The 22,655-nt window shown below is 37.7% G+C and overlaps 1 protein-coding gene across 2 annotated transcripts; it reads right to left on the bottom strand.

Annotated features, from left to right (window-relative positions):
* Positions 1-1,243: 1,243 nt before the first annotated feature.
* On the bottom strand, positions 1,244-22,163 carry LOC109447083 (putative methyltransferase-like protein 21E). Of its 2 annotated transcripts, XM_019731087.2 has the most exons (5): positions 21,907-22,163; positions 20,570-20,649; positions 9,271-9,437; positions 8,435-8,552; positions 1,244-2,409 (listed from the first exon to the last, which is right to left on the bottom strand). In XM_019731087.2, the coding sequence occupies exons 2-5, from the start codon at positions 20,637-20,639 to the stop codon at positions 2,006-2,008; spliced, it is 759 nt and encodes a 252-aa protein (XP_019586646.2). In that variant the 5' UTR covers positions 20,640-20,649; positions 21,907-22,163; the 3' UTR covers positions 1,244-2,005. The 2 variants fall into 2 exon arrangements, with proteins under 2 accessions (XP_019586646.2, XP_019586645.2); XM_019731086.2 differs by lacking the exon at positions 21,907-22,163 and having other exon boundaries at positions 20,570-20,769.
* Positions 22,164-22,655: the final 492 nt, after the last annotated feature.

Below are 22,655 nucleotides of genomic sequence, written 5' to 3'. Positions count from 1 at the left end.
ATCCGACCTCTACTTTTGTCCTACTTTGCTTAGGTCTTGATCCCAACAGCACTCACTAATAAATGACCTGCACACCAAATTCTACTTCAGAGTCCGCTTCCAGAAAACCCAGACTGCAACAAAGCTCTGACACCATCCAGCCCCGCTACAGCCTATCTGCGGCCACGTCTCACCGGTCTCCCCAGCTCGCCCTGCTAGAAGAGCCACTGGCTGTGATGTTTCTTCTAGAGGATTGGCACTGCCCAAGGGCCTTGCACAGCTGTTCCTTCTGCCTGGAACACACTTCTCCAGGTACCTGCACTGCTACTTCCCTCATTAAGCTTTTCTTAAATGTCACCTTCTAAACAAGCCTACCCCGACCATCCAGTTAAGGCAGGAAACGAGAAAAAGATTTAAGGAGGAGCAGCTCCCATCATTTCCTAATGTATTTGCTTACCTTTCTGGGTGTTGATTTGATTTTAAAGAAATGACTTCACTCATTAAAAAAAAATGAAAATTACTGTTTTAAATACATAAAGGCAGTGCAGTGGTAAAGAACACAGGCTCTGGACTCGAACAAGACTGGGCCTGAGTGACCCATCACTGCCCTGCTACAGCTGTGTGGCCAGAGCAAGTGACTTATCCCTCTCAGCCTCAGTTTTTACTTATACTTCTATGGTATTACTTGTACTTCTTAGAATGGTTCTGAGGATTAAATGACTATGTATGTAACAGGCTGTGAAAACTATAAAGGACCATGTAAATACTGGGAATCATTGAGAGATGGCTCTATGAACCACACATACCAAAAAATCCACTGGGAGCACATCTGCATACTGGCTCACAGGTCAGCGTCCTAGGAAATAACCTTTTTAGCTCTGCTCAAGCTGGAGTAGACTGAAAACTTCCAGCAAAGCAGAAAGGGCTGTGCTTAGGAGAGCAAGTATCACCCCGAGGGCACAGGCATAGCCTAGCAAACGTTACTAGGGACACTGAAGAGAAGTTACCGACCAATATTCTCTTGTTACATGGTACAAAAATCATGATTTTTTGCTCTCCTTGCACTGACTTTAATTACTTCAGACTTATTCTAATCTCTAAGGCCCTTGTGAAAAAAATCACGTAGGATTTCAAATATCTAGATCTAAATATGTTCAAACTTAAAGTTTAAAGCTCAGGAGAGCTTTAAACTTTAAAACCAGCCATTTGTCTGGTTATTTGAGATTAGAGCCTAAATCTTTTCATGTGTATTTTCAACTCGAAGTTTTTATATTTATTTCTGTTTCTGTGACACAAAATAACTGTACTTGGCTTAAAAATAAAACAATAACTCCTCCAAAAGCTCAACTGTTTTTATGTTTGCTTCCATTCATTTTTCATTTGCTAGAGTAAAATGTCCTTGCCCGTAACCTCAAATCCACAAGCTTGATTGATTTCTGAGGTTGCACCGGAGGCCCACCCTGCCAAGCAGAGATGATAGACCGCCTATAAACTGGCACCAACGAAAACCACAATAATCTAACATTTACTGTGATATTATGTATCTGCCCTTTCAGATTTATTTGCAGATCCCACTATAGTCTATTTCTTTATTTCTAAAGAGAAAATTACATGAGCTTATGTTAAAAACAATAAGAATGTTCCTTTTAGAGATATTATTGAATACCACCATTCTACTATTCTAGTTATACATTAAAAATAACGACAGTTGCACCCTTTATTAAACTGACCATAATACTACTAAATGGTGCTATGGAGGGATAAGGAAGCAGAACTTGTCCTAACCAATAATGACACAGTATGGCTTTGCCATCCTCCAGACCCACATGCTATATCTGTGAAAATTCCTGGCAGGGTGTGGCGCATGCCTGTGTGTGTGTGTGTGTGTATGTGTGTGTGCGTGTGTGTGTATGTGTGTGTGTGTTTCTCCCTTGGGATAGTCAGTGCTACATCGGATTATCCAGGGCCTTTGAAGTCATGCTCTACTACCAATCACCTTCGCTTTCCAAGTCCTCCTTTGAGGACATCATGCACTCCTCCGATTTTTCTTCATAGCTTTATACAACTTAATATTCAGGCTAGGGAAACTGGAAATCTCCTCCAGGTCAAACAACTCCTTAAATCTATCTACAAATTTGTTTTCCCTCTCTAACCTGAATTTCATGACCCAGAGGATGATGGTGGTTTCTTTGCACAGATGGTCAAAAGTCAGGAGGAGTTCTTCCAGGAAAGGATGAGCATAGACAACATCAGCTGCCAGGATATAGTCAAAATTGTTGGAAGACCGTGGGAAGTTCTTGTCTAAAGCTATGCCCCAGGAGAGTTCTTTCACTTGAGGCAAATGCTTACATTTCATTTTGGTGTTTCGGGAAATATTATACTGCAGGTTTCCAAGTAATTCAGGTAAATCTGTGGCAGTCACATGTGCACCTGTGAAGCAAAGAATAGTAGGAAAAGTAACCCTCATGGGGTAAACAATCAGGTTTCAAGACAACTGCATTTTGCAGTTCTGCACAACTGCTGGTCCTAAGGCAAAAAAACTGGTGACTGCACACAGGACAGAAATCCCTTTTAAAGTGGATGCTAGGCCAGCCTTATGCCTCCCCTTAAAAAACAACAACAAACAATTAGATTCCCATGGTATTTATGCACTCCACTGCACTTGGCTGTTCTCCTGTTATTGTCCTTTGTTTTGTCTTGTTGTTGCTGCTGTTGTTATTTTCTGTTTGCCCACTACATGCTAGGATAAAAATAATCAAGAGAAAGGGAAATTCAAAATATTTGGTACCCTCACTGGAACAATCAGAAGCCACTGCCGAAGGATGAATAGGTTCTCCCCCACAAGAAGTCTGATCCCTAGTGCTATGAGACTGAACAAGGGTATGTACCATCATTGGGCATCCTACATATCATTGAACAAGTACTCAGGCATGAAAAGTAGAGAAAGGAATGAAGACTTCAAAGGCACTACATAGAAAGTATCGTAACATCCACAATAATGTCCAAGTTTTCAGTTTGACCCCACTATAAGTGTGAGTCTTCCCGTGAAAAGATGTTTAAAACCTAGCCACAATATGCGTATCATGCTCAGAGAGCAAAGATCATAGATGCAGTACAGAATGCTCAAATGAAGAAGATATAAAGTATTTTCGAGTTAAAAGTGAATAGTTAGGTCATTTTCAGGAAGAAACTGGAAGCAGCCAAACTGTAGAAACCAATAACAATTAAAATGTGGCTCTTAAAGAGCAGTAGCAGAGCCTGAAAATACTGTGTAAACAAATCCAGGATTGCCCAATTCCACATCATCTGACAAGAACAGACTCGAGTAAGGAATGGGAAAGTGGAACAGGAAGAGAGGTTTAGGCCAGCCCAGACCAGTTTAGAGCCCATTACTTAGCCAACACGGCAAGTTTCTCTGGCCATTGATTGTATTTTGTGGAAAATATTAAAATAGGAGGGAGATATACATATCATTGGTAGAATCTCAGAAATATCAATCTTCACATTCTAATGTCGGTGGGTCTATCATTTTCAACAAATCGTAAAACCCCAAGATAAGGAATATACCCCTATTTACAATGAATATGAACTAGCTGACTATTAATATTTTTATACCTAGAGAGGTAAACACCACCACTTGTAGAATACTGACTAAAGAAAGCTTCAATCTTTTGGTACTTGTGTCAAGTTATCCAAGCAGACAAAAAGGATCAATTCTTTTTAATGAAACAAATGACTTCCCAAACACAAATTCTGTTCCTAGATCAGGAAGCCTTCAGGTATAAATCCAATAGAGACTCTGACTCTATCCATGCTAACTGGAATGGTGAGTTTGGAAAGCAATGTTAGGACAGAGAAATTTAAAAAAAAAAAAAAAAAAATTGGAGAGGACATCAAAGGTCCTGTATTTTCCCAATGTTTTTGTAAATCACTAAATCTTGAATTCCTCTGAAGATTTTTGTTTGTTTGTTTGTCTATTTTCTTTAAAAATTTTTTCAATTACAGTTGACATTATATTAGTTTCAGGTGCACAGTACAGTGGTTAGACATTTATATAACTTATGAAGTGAACCCCCTGACAAGTCTTGCACCCACCTGACACCATATATGGTTATTACATTATTGATTATATTCCCTAAGCTGTACTTTACCTCCCCATGACTATTTTGTAACTGCCAATTTATACTTCTTAACCCCTTCACCTTTTTCACTCAGCTCCCGAATTCCCCTCACACCTGGCAACCATCAGTTTGTTCTCCGTTATCTCTGTTTCTGTTTTGTTTGTTCGTTTATTTTGTTTTTTAGATTCCACATATAAGTGAGATCATATGGTATTTGTCTTTTTCAGTCTGATTTACTTCATTTAGCATTATCCCTCTAGGTCTATCCATGTTGTCACAAAGGCTAAGATTTCATTCGTTTTTATGGCCGAGTAATATTCCATTGTAATAATCCATTTATATTTAAAGTAATTATTGATAGGTACGTAGTTATTGCCATTTTATTAATTGTCTTCTGATTGTTTTTGTAGTTCTCTGTTCCTGTATTTTTTTGCTCTCTTCTCTTATATGTTGATGACTTTCTATAGTGTTATATTTAGATTCCTTTCTCTTTATTTCTTGTAACTCTTGTAGATTTTTGGTTTGTGGTTACCATGTATTTCACATACATGAAGCTATGCTTATAGCAGTCTATTTGAAGTTGATGGCTGCTTAATTTCAAACACATTCTAAAATCACTACCATTTTTACTCCCTCCCTCCCTCCATGTTTGTTTTATCATTCATTTTCTCCTTTTGCATGTGTGTTTTATATATCCTTAATTTACTGTTGTAATTACATATGATCTTCCTACTTTTGCTTTTTAACCTTTGTATTATCTTTAGTGTTTGCTGACCCACTGCTTTTATTATGTGCTTGCCTTTGTTGGTGAGAATTTTTTTTCTTTGCAATATTTTCTTATTCATATTTTTTACTTTCTCCTTCTCATTCTTTTTCTTTGTCTTCATCTTCTTCTTCTTAAAGAAGTCCCTTGAAAATTCCGTGTAATACTGGTTTGGTGGTTTTTCTTCTCTGGGAAGCTCTTTATCTGTCCTTCAATTTTAAATGATAGCCTTGCTGGGTAGAGTAATCTTGGTTGTAGGTCCTCATTTTTCCTTGCTTTGAATATTTCCTGCTAATCCCTTTTCGCCTGCAAAGTTTCTGGTGAGAAATCATCTGACAGTCTTATGGAAGTCAGAGTTACCTCCCTTGTAGGTAACTAACTGCTTTTCTCTTGATGCTTTTAAGATTCTCTCTCTGTCGTTAGCCTTTCACATTTTAATTAGATGCGTCTTGCTGTGGACCTCTTTAGGTTCATCGAGTTCAGGACTCTTTGTGCTTCCTGGACTTGCACGTCTATTTCCCTCACCAGGTTAGGGAAGTTTTCAGTCATTATTTCCTCAAATAGGTTTTCAATCTCTTGTTCTCTCTTATCCTTCTGCTACCCCTAATGCCAATGTTGGTACTGGTACGCTTGATATTGTCCCAGACGTCCCTTAAACTTTTTTCTTTTCTTAGATTATTTTTCTTTTTACTGTTGTGATTGGGTGTTTCCCACTACTTTGTCTTCCAAATAACTGATTTGATCCTCTGCTTCCTCTAATCTGCTGTTAATTTCGTCTAATATATTCTTCATTTCAGTTACTGTATTCTTCATTTCTGACTGGTTCCTTTTTATGTTTTCTATCTCCTTGTTGAACTTCTCAATGAGATCATCTATTCTTCCCCTAAGTTTGTTGAGCATCCTTATAACCAATGTTTTGAACTCTGCATCTGGTAGATTGTTTGCCTCCATTTTGTTTAGTTATTTTTCTGGAGTTTTATCCTTTCATTTGGGACATGTTTCTTTGTCTCCTCATTTTGGCTGTCTTCTTGTGTTTATTTTTATATATTAGGTAGATCTGCTACATCTCCCATTCTTGGCAGAGTGGCCTTGTGTAGCAGGTGTCTTATGAAGCCCAGTGGCACAGTCTCCCCATTCACATGTGTGTCTGTGTATGTTCTCCTGTTGTAGTTGAGCCTTGATTGCTGTTGGCATGTCAGGGGGTGAGATTGACCCTTAGGCTGACTGGCTGTGAGGACTGGCTGTTACTTCAGTGGACAAGCTATTGTGCGGGGCCTGACCCCACAGAGCAGGATTTGCTTTAGTGGGGGCTCTGGTGCCTGCCAAGTCCACCCCTTGGGTGTGTTATTTGTGATTCTAATTTGCTGGTGCTCTGGTGTGGTGTGAAGCCAGCCACCAGAGTGTTTGTTGATTCTGGGGCCTCTTGAGAGGGGATCTAATGCAGGTGTGTGTCCAGTCTGGGGCCACTTGCTAGGAGCTACAAAGTGATCTGCAATTCGTAGCGGCCTATGCTGGGCTTGGAGGCATGTGGGAGTGGTTATACTATGAACCAAGTTTGGCTGACACTAATGCTGAGCTTGGGGCCACTTAGCTAGAGGTACAGGGCATGCTAAGACCAGCCACTGTTTGTTTGGGGTTTGTGGACCTTTAAGAGGTTTTAGAAAAGTCTGCAGTGCAGGCCCAAGCCTCTGAAAGTGATTTGGGCCAGGCACATGAATTAGGTAAGTCTAGTCATAGAGAATCACCAGGGTGGGGCAAAAGCAGTGTTAGCCAGGTTGAGGAGGCTCAGATTTGGTCCCCACCTACACCTGAACGCTGTGTGGGGGGACAGTTCAACAAAGGAGCAATAGTGCCTGCCAGCATTTTAGTCCTGCAGAGAGCTGCCCCTCCAGCTTTCACCCTGAGCCAGACAATTCAGTTCCTCCCCATATGCCACTGGTGCTTTTAGAGTTTGTATCCCTTCTCTGGAGCTTAGGGTGTTTGTGAGAGTAAGTCTGTTCATAGGCCCTTTAAGAGGACACCTGGGTCTACAGCAGCCCTCTGTCTCACCCATACTGAGTCCCTGATGATTTTTACAGCCAGCTTTTGTGGGGATTCCTCTTCCCAGTATTGGTGCCCTGGGCTGGGGAGCCTGGTGTAGGGCTGGGACTCCTCACTCCTCAGGGGGACCTCTGCAGCCAAGATATCCCTCCTGATTCTTAACTGCCACAGCCAGTCTCCTTCTCTCCTACCAGTCTCAATGTGGTTTCTTCTTTATATCCTTAGTTACAGAAGTCCTGTTTAGCTAGTCTTCAGGTTGTCCTCAAGGGTGGTTATTCTATAATTTAGTGTAATTTTGATGTGGTTGTGGGAGGAGGTGAGCACAGACTTTACCCATTCTGCCATCTTGACCAGAAGTTTCAGATTGCTATGTTTTAAAGGCTGAGCCCATACAATTTGAGGGAACAGACATAGGGTAGAAGGGGAAGAGGGGAGTTGAAGATGACTTTGATTTCTGGGACCTGAGTAATGGAGTGGATGAATGTGGGTGCTATTTACCGAGCTGGAAAAGGCTGGAGGAGGAGCCCAAGGGGGTGGGGGTAGGAGCAGCTGGGAGGTTGGAAACCAAGAGTCTAGCCTGAAGGCATGTTCAGTTCAGGATGCCTGTGACCCCATCCAAGTGAAAATGTCAAGTTGGCAGCTGTCGGAGGCCTGAATACAGCGGCGGTGGGACCATGAGAAACCACATGACATGCCCCAGGCCCAGCATCTGCCCCCCCTGCCCTGGAAGCAATTCACAGGTGTGGGGACTGCCACCATGAGAAAACCACGCCTGCCCAGCTGCTCAACCCTGCCTCCTCTCAAGATTTTAGAGTGTCAGGTGTGCACTTCTGAAGATCAAGGTAATCAAAACAGATTTGGGGTGGTGCACATCAAAAAATGCAGCTAAATTAAAGCAATGAAATAGATGAACTACACCAAAAAAAGAATGAACAGCAGCAGGTTTGGGCATACACAGAGACCGTCACATGTTTAGTTGAAAAAGAAGATTCAGGTGAGAGAACAAGAGATTGCAAAAGAAGAATGAAAATAAACTGAGAAAATAAATCCAAGGGCAAACATAAAGTGAAGAGCAGACATGATTTTTATGTGATTTCTAACATACCTCTCTATTCTAACAGGTGCTTTTTCATGAAAGCATAGGACTTCAAAAGCCAAAAGGAATATATGGCTACATGGAAACATTGAAATAGGGCTAAAATTTAAATAAAGAACATCAGAGTCAGCAGCAGTAGATTCTATCTATACTTAGTATCTCCTCTAGCAGCCAGGAGCTTAAGTGCACCTCCCAATTAGAATACATGTATGACTTAGCACTCTATGAGGAAAATTAATATACCAACACAGAAAATTCTAAAAGGAATCAGTAAGGTAATTTTAAAATTGGTAGAGTTTCTTGATGAAAAGCCCATTCAAACAATTAAGGAGTTAAAAATAGATCCAGGTCATAATATACTGGATAATAAAAGCAACTAATGATGCTTGATCATTAAATTCTCTAAACCCCATTCAATCAAAAATATCTACTTACCAAGTAAACTTGCCACAATGGAGACTAACCCTGTTCCAGCTCCAATTTCAATCACATTTCTGTCAACCATATTATACTGCTTTACATTTGCTTCTAGAAAATAGCATAGAACAAGGGCCTATGAAATTAAAAAGGAAAAAAAATTAGTGCTCGGCAAGTAATAACAGAAAATACAATTAAACTCTATTAGATAAATATCCCATTAATGCTATGATATGTATGTGTGTGCCTGCGTGTATTTGTATGTGTACATAAATATCAATACAGACAGTTATCAACAGAAGTACGTCCTTCAGTGGTTCAACACAGGCTAGAAAAAGTCATTGGGGGTTGTTGGGAAGAAAAGAGACAACTAAAAATATGGAGTTCAGTTGCTTAGGTTTCATTACCTTTAAAGAAAGAAATTTCTAATAATAATAGTCATTTCAAAGAAGCGTGTGGGGTTAGAACAGACAGTGCTAGGGGTCTGCGCCCTTCACGGAACAACTGGTGAAGGAGGGGAGCCTTTTAGAATAGCCTACATGTTGACATTGGTATAGACTTCATTATAACTGTTTAACTCAAATGGAGCCAGGTAAATGGGAAATATGTTTACTATTCTAAACTTTTATGGTCACAAAAAACTCAAGGTGTAAATAACAATTATTATTAACCCTAAAAATCAAAAGTAGAATTGATGGAAGCATTTTCCCAATTTCATGATTTCTAAATTTAGTGTTGTTTAAGGTCACAAAACAGAACTTTGGAACCTATTTCCTTCTTCCAAATAGTACAGAATAATGAACAAAACTGACTGAAAATAATTGAAATGTAGCAAATTTTGTATGAAATTATACCGATGGCCAAACAACAGCACCGTAACAGTCCGTGGCTTCAGTAATTAGAATATCATGACCAACAAAATGAAATCCCTCCCAGGAGGTTGTTGTTATTAGAGTTGGAATAAAACATCTTGCTGCGATCTCTGCAACAACTTTTTTGTCATCATCGTTTCCTCTGTTCTCTGAAAGTAAAAGAAAAAGGCAATTGTTGTGTTAGTAAAACCACGGAAAAGGAGAAGAACTTGATGGAAATGCAACATTTCTACTTATTCTGTTACTTTTGAATATTCATTGACTTTAGGTGCAATGTACTGGTATGGTAAACTATTTGAAAATGACTCATAATATAAGCTAACATTTCATACATCAGGATAGCAACATCTTTCTGATTTTCACTAGAGTTGAAATCACCACTGTCCATTGCTGCAACACTATGCGAAACAAATAATAACATAGTTTTTTAAAACAATACATATTAAGGGACTCAAATATATTTATCTAGAACAATAGAAAGATTAGTGATGGAATAAAAGAAGCCACGTGTTCACATTGGCTAAAGAGGTCAATTCCTGTTATTTCAGTAATGTATATCCTTTGTGACCTGCCTTTATTCAGACAAAAATATTTATCATCCAACAATATACTCTTATTTTATCATTACTTATTTTTATGTTATTATTCTGGGCAACTTATGGCATCATAATATCCACATTACATAAGATTAATAAGCAACATTAACTACCAATTATTGAACACTTTCTTCACATGCCAGACCGTGTTAAATACATTATATATGATATTTCATGTCATTTTTGCAACAAACCTTGTGAGATATGCATTATTATTTGCAGTTGCATAGATAACAAAACTAAGAGAGCTTTATCAGCTTGAAGCTTTATTAGCTACATGCAACTTGTAAATGAAGGAGCCAACATTTGAACTCCTTTTTTGGTTGTTCCAAAGCCTACTCTCTAAACTATTAAAGAGCTAAGATATGATTTTAAAAAGAAACTAATAGTCCCAAAGAATTTACTAATTATTTACGGAGCAAGATATACATCTCTCTCTAAGCCTCCATTTCCTTATTTGTAAAGTGAGAAAGATACAAAAACCTACATCAAATAATGTTGGGAGATTGAAATAAGGCAACATATATAAAGTGCTTAGCACCTTGTCTACAATTACATAGGGCTCAATAAATTATTATAGCTGTTATATTTTGGTTATGAAACTAAATGATAAAACAAGATCACCATATACTCAACAATATTGGAGTGTGTGATACTGTATTGTACAACTGAAAATTCCATAGTTACTTGTAGAAGCAGAGAGTAGAATGGTGGTGGCCAAGGGCTGGGAGGTGGGGGAAATGGGGAGATGTTGGTCAAAGGGTACAGAGTTTCAGTTATGCAAGGTGAGTAACTTCTGGAGCTCTAATGTACAGCATGGTGATTATAGTCAATAATAATGTATTGTATACTTTAAATTTACTAAGAAAATATATCTTAAATATTCTCACCCAAAAAACAAAAGAAAGGTAAGTTACTATGTGAGTGGTGGATATGTTAATTAGCTTGATTATGGTGTTCATTTTATAATGTGTGAAACAAGTTGTATATCTTAAATATACAGAGGATGTCAAAAAAAATGTATACAGGGGGCGGACAGGTGACTCAGTTGGTTAGAGCACGACCTCTGGGCAACAGGGCTACCGGTTCAATTCCCATGTGAGCCAGCAAGCTGCGCCCTTCGCAACTAGAATGAAGTCAATGAGCTGCCGCTTAGCTCCCGGGTGGCCAGATGACTCAGTAGGTTGGAGCGCGGGCTCTCAACCACAAGGTTGCCAGTTCGACTCCCACAAAGGATGGTGGGCTGCTCCCCCTGCAACTAACAACAGCAACTGGACCTGGAGCTGAGCTGCACCCTCCACAACTAAGATTGAAAGGACAACAACTTGACTTGGAAAAGTCCCGGAAGTACACACTGTTCCTCAATAATGTCCTGTTCCTCTTCCCCAATAAAATCTTTTTTTTAAAAAACATATATATATATATATATATATATATATGCACACACGCACACATTTTAGGAATGCAAAGAACTATATTACTTGTAATATTAAATATACACCAATAACAAAAGGTGAATACAAGTCATGTTTGACTTCTGCAATTACAAGAGGTGCTCAAAGTGGTTACCATCAGCATCCAGACACTTCTGATTACAACAAACCACTGCTTGAGTATAGATAACATCTCTTAAAATGTGTATACATTTTTTTGGCACCCCCGCTATACAATTTCTATTTGTTGACTATACCTCAATAATGCTGGGGGTAATTCTATAGTTAAATAAAGAAGGCGGAAATCCATGAGGTGGAGGTTACTCAGGGATGGCTTCATAAAGGAAGTGTGTCTTAGGTTTCACCTATCTAATATATGATTTGCATTAATAGAGAAGCTATTTATTTCTTAAAACAGTCCTTAAAATCCACTCATCTTTCAAGGCTTGTCTTTGTTCTTTGCCACTTCCCCCACCTCAATGCTAATGAATCCAGGCTTAGTTCTCTTCAGAAGAGAAGACAGAAAATAAAGACTGAACTTTGAGTGTAAGAAAGAAGTAGTGTTACACAACCAAGAAAAGTAAAAACAGTTTGTGATTCTTTAAAAGGAGAAGAGATGAGACAGAAAGGATTCATTTTAAAAACTTAAGCCAGAAGAACATGCGTTCCTTGGTTATTCCATTTACTCTTTCAACAAAACTGTACTGAAGCCCTACTATGTGCCAGGCGCTGTGCTCCCTGAAAATAAGACATAGCCGGACAATCAGCTCTAATGCATCTTTTGGAGCAAAAATTTTAGTATAAGACTGGGTCTTATATAATATAACATAATATACTATAATATAACATATTAATATAACACTGGGTCCTATATTAATTTTTGCTCCAAAAGATGCATTAGAGTTGATTGTCCAATTAAGTCTTATTTTGGGGAAAAACACAGTAGGCGATGGGAAGACGGCAGTTAGCCAGATAAATGTGGCCCCGCCCTTGGGAAAACTAGAAATGTAAAGACACAACTATCTGAACTTCAGTAATACACAACATCCCCATGAAGAAACTCTAAACTGGATGCAAGTTAGTTTTTCCACAACAGCTCCAAAGTACTTGGGTTTGCTGCCCATGTGGAGAGACCTTTCTAATACATGGTGTATTTACAGCTTTGCTCTGATCGACATTTTTGTTACTGGCTTGATTGGTGATATTAAGAGTGTGATCAAATATTAAAATATGAATGTGATGGGGAATTATACTAAATAAGTAAATGTTATACTAAATATCTTGATGGCCTATACCAGTGGATTGGACTTAACAATATGAAATTTGATAAAGACAAATGTCAAGTCCACATTCAGTCTGTACCAATTGTGGAGGGGAAAAATATACCAATTTAATTGGCCACAAGTTCAATATGAGTCAAAAGTATAACACAACTATCAAAAAAGCTAATACACCCAGGCCATATTACAATATTTAAAATGAGGGTGGTAAAGGCTCTGTTATATTTGAAAATGGTTAGGTCACACTTGTAGCCCCACATTCAGTTTGGGGAGCCCCATTTTGGAGGGCCACTGAGAAACTGGGGCAACTGGGAGGTGAGAAATCTTGACACTCGGCCATATGAGGACAGTTTGGGGAGATCAGCATTTTCATCATAAAGAAGAAACAACTTAAGGAACACAAGAGTTTTCACTTGTCATCCCAATAAATTTAATTTAAAAAATAATAAAATTTGAGAAAAGAGTTTTCACAAATTCGAAGGAGTAGCAAATAGAAGAGATAGGAGAGAGAGAAAGAGCGAGAGCGAGAGCGAGAGCGAGAGCGAGAGAGAGAGAGAGAGAGAGAGAGAGAGAGAGAGATCCCAGAGAGCAGAAGCTGAACCCATGGGAGAAAATTAAAGTTGATCATTAATATTTTTCTAAAAATCACATATTTTCAAAAATGGAATGGCTCACCTCAGATAGCAGTAAACAATTAGTCCCCAGAAGCTATCAATAAGAAACCAGAAGACCACTCTTTCAAATATTGGGGATATATCAGATTACTCATTGGTCTAGCTGGACTAGGACAACTGAATTTCTATGATTCAATGAAATAACTGCATGCCATCATGTGGAAAAGTGCTATCATAGAGATACAATGTGCTAAGGAAATGTAGGGCAGAAAGTAAATAAAAGCAGACAAAAGGAAGCCAGTAGAGGGGAGTGATATCAGACTTTAGAAGGGAAGTGAATGAACGGGACTAAGATTCATCACCAGGCAGAGATGTGTTCCAGATGACAGGCTAAGAAATTCTTTATTCATTCAACAAATATTCACTGAGTACTTACTAAAGTCTACACACTGTTTAGTGACTGAGAATAAATAAAATTCAAGCTGGTGAAGCTTACAGATGTGTAACGAGAAACATGCAAATGGACGATCATAATGCTCTATGACAACTGATAAAATGGAGTTGAAAGGAAATGAAATGAAACACAGAAAAAAATAATCCATGTCAGCTTGTGGAATTCATAGATGACTTCCTGTCCTAAATTCTGTGATACCCTAATAATCTTGCTTAGGATCTGGACAAACCAAGTATTCCCCAATAGAACTCCAACTTCACTCCGTGCCACAGGAAGGGCCCACTCTACCACCACCACCACAAACACTGACTTTTGGCAGAGATGCAGAGAAAACAAGATGAAAACCTGATATTCTTCAGCAAGAGCTCCCTCTTCTAATATATTTCACTCTATTTCTCCTTAAACAATGGCATGCATTCACATTCAGGTAGAGCTCTAAGAACCAAATGATATTAGTAATATGTTTTATTTGAACTTTAACTTTCACTGCACTATATTCACTTGCCTTGCTAAGATTGGTGAGGGTTGGGGAAGCAATTTTTGCTGTGGAAATTCTTTAGGGAAAAGCAGAGAACATTAATTGCTTCCTTGACCTTTAGCTGAATACACCCTCTTGGGCCTCCTTGCAAACTCCTTGTAAATGCAGCACTTCTTTGACAAGTCACCGAAGGAATCAGGGATTAATAGATGTTAGAGTACACTAAATCCCAGGAGCATCTCCTAAAGTTCCAATCTTCGATGTATAAACTTTGCCAGTGAATATTTACTGCTACAAAAACTGACATCTCTGACTTTGCACTTTATTTTAGAGGTTAGGTGACCAGATTAGGGCTGTTATTCTAAAAACTACAGTGTAGTGACAAATGATTCCTGGTTTTTGACTGCATTTCTAAATAAACAGAACTAGTAATTTCTTTTTAAGAATGACCACATCTTTACTTTTATACGGAAATGATATTTAAAATATATATGTGAATATATTGTTATAATCAAAAATTGCACCCCAAAATCAAGAATCTTCAAAGAGATTTTATGAAACAAAAACCACTATAAATTACATATCCATTCTAAAAGAGCACAATTCTATCTATCATATATAGTAATTTGAAATTAGTTATACACCTTAGGATGACCATATATTACATAAAAGACATTATCAAGTTGAATAAAATTTAATTGACAATGTTCTCTATTAATATTCTTTTTTGCATTTCAATACTGTATGAATACCACAGTCACTCCATAAGAAGTAACCTTCATAAAAATTAACATAACTTATACCAGGAAACCAAAACAGATTGAACTTGGCTGCTTAAAATAATTTGTCTAGATATGGGAGATTTTAAAAGCAAATATACACACACATACAATTACTTCCACCTTAAAACTTTGACTGATGTTTTTCAGCATTAACTTCTATGTAAAACTTTTGAGGTAACAATTTTAATAGTATTTATTTATTTAAATCACAAGACGTATTTAATATTCAGTTTGGGCAACATCACCACCCATTTCAAGGTTGATGACAAGAACCTCTGAACTGGAATCTAATAGAAAGGCTGCACTATTGTACAGGCACCCCTAGAATTGCCTTGTAATGAAAGGGAGAAATCTATGCTCCAAACATAATATACAAAGACTGTCTCTCAAAGTGCATGCTTGGTTATTTGTTGAACATAGGATTGAATCTTGGGAAGAGTAATACATGAGTAGATACTCTTCAGTTTTTAGTGATGGTTTGAAGAGGAATTTCCTCCAAAAGTTAATAGCATATCATACAATGATATTCTAATTTAAATTTCTGAAGAATAATTTTCCCACATATATTCTCTCCTTGTTACCTAGAACTCAGGCCCCAGGACAGACAACTAAACCAGGTACGTTACACAAAATGATGAATCTTGCCTTCCTTATATGAAAAGCAGAAAATTCCTGATATCTGTACCTTTAGATAAATGCTATCTACTCTAATATTAAAGGATTATTTTATTAATGAATTTAATATTGAAACATAAATATTAAAACAGATTGTAAATAAAACATAATCAAGACAGTATTACAATTATGTTGCTATCCTGAGCTTATCTATTTTAATGCTTTTTGATATAAAAAAAAAAGTCTTAACACCCTTTCCCTGCTACTGAATCTTTGCTGATAGTGAATAAAATCTACCAGGTACACTTGTTCTCCTGAGAATTAATTATGAAGTGAAAATTAGCAAAATTCTGCCACATTATGATGATGATTTTCTTAAGAAAAAATTCAACAGAGAATTGACTTTCAAGGCTGGATTGCAGCAAGTCTTCAAAAATAGAGGCTCTGTCTTTATTCTTTTCTTTTATACTTTTAAGGTCAATGACAACAATAATAAATGGAAGGGTCAGATCACAGAAATACACCAAAAAAAAAATTCTTTAGTAGCTATGACAAGTGAATTTAAGCTTCCATTAGAGGGCTGTCACGAAAACCTGTCAGCAAAATTTAAAGTAAAAACTCCTCAACTAAATGAAAAAGACTGTCATTCAGTTGAATCTTCTATTCAAAGATGAATGTCATTGCTTCTTAATAAATATCTAGAGATTAAAAAGAAAAAAAGATGTTAAAGGTATTTTCAGATTAGTAAATGGTCATAGGCTAACCTGAAAGATAGAATTCTGACTGTCTCAGCAATGTCAAGGTCTTGGGTTCTTGAATTGAAACTAATTCCTGAAATTTGACAAATACTTTTTGTCTAGAGGTCTGCTTAATTTCAAGAATATACAGAGGCTTAAACTTTAATTAAAGGATCAAATGATACCATTACATTTACAGAAAAAAGAAAATTCATCTTTTACTGAGACTGCTCAGGATACAACTGGGGAAAAACAAACAGAATTAGTTGTACTCCAAGTTTGCTGCTGGGGTCACAGTGGAAACAGACAACTAAACGAATGCCAGTGAAGTACGATAAGTGCAAAAAAAGAAATATTTCTAAAGTGCTATGGGAAGCATCACCAGTTAGTCAGATTAGGAGAAGCCTTCTCAAGGAGACATTGGAGCTGAGTTAGAGGAGAAGGAAGGCTGCTAGGCAGAGAAGGGCGGAAGCAAGGTCAAGGGAAATGAAACATCCACCAAGGCATGGAGGCAGGTTCAGAGAGCCATTAGAAGATCCAGGAGCTGGTGTGCAAGGTGCATGTTGGGGTGTTCTAGAAAATAAGCCTGAAGAAGCAGGTCGAGATCAAATGTGAGGGCAATGTTGACCTTTGTTCTCTAATGTGAGGAGGAGACAATAAAGATTGTTGGGACAGGAACTAATATGATCATATTTGATATTTAGAAACTTACTTCTGGCCATAGCAGCTGAAGGCTAAGTTAGAAGCTAATTAGAAGGTAGTTACAACAATCTAGAAAAAAAATGCAAGAGTCTGAACTAAAGCAGCAGCACAGGGTCTAAGAACCAAGTATGAAATTGTAAGCTTTTGAAATAATAGTAGAGCTCCCCCAAGGGCAATGACTGACATTCAATCTTACATTTAAACCAAACATTTGAAGACATCTGAGGCAGACTGTTATATTTAAGAGTTATTTTTGTTTAATATGTCGAAAATGTATTTATCTTATTTAACTGATACTTATTCAGGTTACTTTTAAAAGATGTAAAGTGTGCTAATGAATGATTCTCACTTTAGTAATTATATATGCTATAGGACTCCAACTGGCATATTAGCACATATTGCCTCAGACTACAGTATGATATGTTTCTTAAAGAGCAATAGAACTAATCAAATGAACTTTCTTCTTCTAAAAGCCATATTGCCTATTAATCCAACTCTGTAAAGATTTATGAAGATTCTTAGGAAAGATTTTCATGTGATATCACTAAGTAATACATTATACTTGCTCCCGAAAAGAGTCAACTAACTGGTGACCAGAAATACAAGATCACCATTAATGAGAAAATATTACGTCCAGCCAACAGGACTCAGTTATAGCTAATTCATTCATTCACTCATGTATTGAGTGCCTGGGCACTATGAATTCAAAGTAGAGACTTAACTAGTTAATTTAAAAAGAGAAAGTTCTCTCAGAGAGCCAAGGAAAGAATGGCCAGAGACTCAATGATTATGAGTTTGTAAGTCAAATAAGAGAGGGCAACACATGCCATACATAGGAGACGACATGTACAGAAGTCCACTGGCAAAAAGATTCTTGACCAATTTTCCAATTTGGGAAACCCTGAGAACTAAAACATAGGATAAATTGGAGTAGTAGCATGAGATAAAACACTCTGTCATGCTAAGAAGTATTGAGTTTACCCTATAATAAATAATGAGGCACTGAAGACTTTTAAGCAGAAGGCTAATGTAGGAAGATTTGAATGTTTTAAAAAATCATACAGGCTATGGAGAAAGAACTAGAGAGGATAAAGAAAGGGGGCTAGCTCAGGGTGGGGGCAGCCTGTTAGAAGGTAATTACAATAATCAAGAGAAGAAATAATAAAGAACTGAATCAAGGCTGATGCTGCAAACAGGACAAGAAGGGTAGGAAAATACATTATGAGGTAAAATCAATCAGATTTAATGATGAAGGGTGTGAGGAGAGGGGAAAGACTAGGATGATTGCAGGTTTCTGAGTGGCCAAGGAAATGGTGTTGCCATAAACTGAGATAGAAAATTTAGGTGGAGGGGCACATAAGCAAAGGAAAATTATTTTTTAATACATAAAATTGTGTGACAGGACATGCCAGCCACAGAGGTGTGCCGCTCAGATTAGGAGAACCTGCTATGGGAAGCATAGCTGCCCAATAGGGCCAGCTGCTATCCCTTTGGTTCCTTGGAGGCCATGCTTCCTCCTGGGGCTGCCTGCTAAAGCCAGCCCATTCCCATCCATAGAGGAAGGATACTCGCCTAGTGGCAGCTTTTGCTCACAGAATCCCCATCTGCCTGCCTGAGACCATCTCAGAACTGTGTTGCAGTCTGAGGTCTTCCTAACCAACCTGCCCTCTCTCTCTTCTCACAGGTGTTGAACCTGCATGGTGGTCTGAAGGTCTCCCTGCCTGTCTCTGTTCCTTCTTTACGCTCCACAATATTTCCCCCAATCTCTTGCATGTTTAATCCCATTTTAGCATCTGTTTTTTAAAGGAGCCAAATAGACACAAGCAGTAGGTAGGGCATCAAGTAAGCAGTTGGGAGGACACGTTTATGAAGAATGATGCACAGGAATCACTGAGCCTACGGTTAGGATGAACCCGCTCCAGAAGTGCAGACCCTGAGCAGCACCCTGCTAGCGTATAACACATTGTTACAAGCGCTAACAGCTGGAGAGTGTCTTTAGGCAAGAGGTAGACAACAGAAGACCCTTGGAATAGCTCACGTGGATGAGGTTTTAGACAGTTTAGGTTATAATGCAGCATAGAAACAACAGACAGAGGAACTTTCAGCATCCACCACAGTCCTAACTTTAATCTGTGTATAACTAAGTAACATCCTATAATTCTTGGGTCCTCAGGCCAGTGTTGAAATAGAGCTGGGCTATGGGTTTGCTCCATCCTTTCCAAGCACAAGACACTAAGTATAAAAGAGTTAGAAGGACAAGTCAACATTCAGTACTTGAAAACTGAGTGTTCCTCTGGTGAGTGGTAGTCTTTCCAACAGAATGCCATCTGACTCTGCCCCAGCAACACACACTTAATCCCCTTAGCACTGCGCCTGTGAGCATGTTTTTAAAGCTCTAATTGGCTATATAGATGATTATGGGGTGTGATTATTCGTGTTATAAAATATTTTAATATTAGTTCTGTCTCAACCTTACCTTGAACTTCTTCCATTTCCTTTGTAATTTGCCATATTATCGTGCACACAGTTGAAACCAAGCATTGTTACTAATGATAAGAATAATGATGTAATTTTATTCATAAGCCACCCAGAAATTACTTCTTCATTCAAATCATTTAAATGCCTGGATTCGCTAAGTGATTAGGACTTTAAATGTTTAGGTTTGCAAAAATCACTACAGTAAAACCATTAGTGTTTAAGCCACCTAGGCTGCCAGCACTGAGCATAGCCCCAGTTCTCATGGACAAAGATATGCTCACCTAGGTAGGGGCCACCTGGTATGCCTTAAAAAGGAAAAAAAAAAAAAGGACTACAGTTCTTAGAAAACATCCACTGTGGGTAGGTAGAGGATAGAGAGAAAGAAAGAAGCCAAGATAAATTTATACTACAAAAACATGGTAATAATTCTTCTAGTCTGTGTCAAGAATGTATGTCTGCACTTTTTATCTCAAAACAATTATACTACATATTCCATGAAAAGTCAGGCTATTTAAGATGATATAAAAAAGGTGGGTCGATTTCAAATAACTACAGTGATAGAACAATTCAAACTGAAATTCTGCTTACACCAAGAGGTCAAATTGTATTATGTATTTGCCTCCAATTAATACATCAGAGGAACCATAAACAGAGGCTAGAAATGTTTTTAAGTCTAAAATCATCTTTCATCCAATATTAGTAAAAATGTGTAGTTTTACATAGGACTGATCTCTCTTATAATCTCATCTGAAATGAAATAACTCAAAAATCATGATCATGTATTTAGCATATAGCACTTGGGAAAAAAAATTATTCCACTTCTGCATATAAAAAAAAACCTAAATATTTGGCAAGTCTATATATTTAATTTATTGTCTTTCAAAATTATCTCTAATATATCATCAGGACCATAAGTATAGCAGTATACATTAAACATTGTTAAGGATATATACAGGTTAGCAAACAAAAGCCAAGATATAATATGCAATTGATAAAGTTCTAGCTCCATTTAAGACATTAATGAACACTGCAAAGGTAAAGTTTTATATTTTGTTAGTTGTTTGTCATCTTAGAATTGTTCAAATTATGTAAATAAACATAAAATGATTTACCTTTTTGAGCTTCTGGATCCATTAAGCGATGACCTAATGGATGACTATATACTGATGTTTTCTTGATCATTTCTTGAAAACTAGACAAATAACACATTCAAATATCAAATGGTAGCAATTAATTCAAAATGTGTTGAGTGCTTTTATATTTACCTAATAAAGTTTAACTTCAAATATAGCAGGGAAATTATATTGCAATCATATAATAATAAATCATGCTTTAAGAATTAGCATGGTAAAGCACACTCTGGCATTTCCTTGACGGGTTTGGAGAGCCAAAACAATCCAGCCTCATAGTAGAAGGGATTTCCAGAAAGTGGCACTAGCCTGACGCTGGGGGATGGCATAATTGTTGTCACTGCTCTTCGAGGGTTGAATTGGGAAATAGCAGCCAGGCTTTCTTAAACCAAGTTTGTTCTTCATGTCTTGGTATCTGACCACTTTTGTTTGTATGCTTTAAAAACAGACAAATACAAATATATTTGCATATCTTGTATGAAGGGAAAAAAAAGAACTACCATGGAAACACAATCTAGCTAGTATAAATCAAAATTCAAACAAAGGCTTCAGAGTCAGAAATTTTAGAAACCACTGGAGAAAGAAAAGAGTCTTCATCAGAGACAACCTCAGCTATCATAAAAAAAGATGTCATCTTTATATTGACTAGTCAGATAATAATCCTAAAACTTAAGAGGTAATTAAAACATTGAGAGAAAATGGCTTCCATTCAGTGTACTAAAAAACCATAGTATTAATCTAAAATAGAGCTTCCGACATAGCAACAAATTCAAAGTTCATATTTTTCCTATCAATGTTTCATTAGCACATAGCCAATGTCAAACAGCACAACTGCTAAATGGTTTTCTGAATATCTTCTACTTTAAAGAATCCATACCATTTCCACAAACATATTTAAAACTGAAGAAATTAAAGTATTTTATGCCTCTCAAATAGAGCATATCATTTGAGTAAGTTTAAACGACTTGTTATTCCAATTTTGGAAAGCAATGATTTGATGTTTTACGTCTCAATGTTGGGTCATATAATAATCACGATACTACCATGAATTTATACATCACTCCTTTCTCAAGGATCCTAAAACATTTTTCACAGCCACCACACTTTTCTTTACACTTAGAAGAAAATTATTTCCCCTAAAGTTTACAAACAAGGAAAACCAAAAGTTAAATTATATCCCTGAAGTCACATGGCTAAACAATACCAAAAGTGGTCATACGTTTTTCCCGATATAGTTTCTCTTCCATTAAAGAAAGCAGTCTTTATTATACGTGTCTGCCTGAAGGTCAACATTTATTAAATGTTAAGTCTGGACATACCTAAAGGAGTTAGCTGAGTTTCTGGAAGATTAAAAATTATCATCCACAACTTTTGATTTGCTGATGAGACCTCTGAGTGCCTGAAAGGCTAGCACCAAAGCACGCAGCTTGCTACTGTACACACTGGCAGGGAGTCCTGAAGAAGGGATTAGGATCCTGACAGCTGCAGCTTCGGAGCTTCTGGTGGTAAAGCAACAAGGTGGGAATGCCCACAAATAAGGGGGCTGAGGAATATTCCACGGGAGTCTGCCATGAACAGAGCTAGAGTTGTTAATAGGCGAATATAAACCACTCTTGCACGTGAGTGAAAACTATTTCTGCGAAGCGATCCACTTTTCAATTTTGATGCCAAGAGTTATTTAAGACTACAGCTGTGGTGTCCTCAGAAATGGAGGTCATGTATTTTTCCTGTCACCTGTCTGGGGGCGAATCAACCACACCAGAATGTTTGAAAATGTGTGCAGCTGTGCTCTGGACACAGGAATCAAATTCCCAGGATTCCTTCCTACTCAGACTGAATAGGAAAGCCGAGGGTTATTGTGCACCTGTGCACCTGCACATGTGCATGCAGAGCTGCACCTCACGGTACATACAAATGCCCCGTTCACAGAAAATATCATTTTTCTTATTACAGTTATTGGGGTAACACTGGTTAGTAACATTTGCAGCAGTACATTATAATTCGACATCTATATACTCTATCGTGTGCTCACGACCCAAAGCCTAGTTTCCTTCCATCACCATATATT

The sequence above is a fragment of the Rhinolophus sinicus genome, linkage group LG04 (assembly GCF_036562045.2).
Source record: "Rhinolophus sinicus isolate RSC01 linkage group LG04, ASM3656204v1, whole genome shotgun sequence".
In the NCBI taxonomy this organism is placed as follows: Eukaryota; Metazoa; Chordata; class Mammalia; order Chiroptera; family Rhinolophidae; genus Rhinolophus; species Rhinolophus sinicus.
Note: the sequence above shows the minus strand (reverse complement) of the source record. Positions and strands in the feature narration are given on the sequence as shown.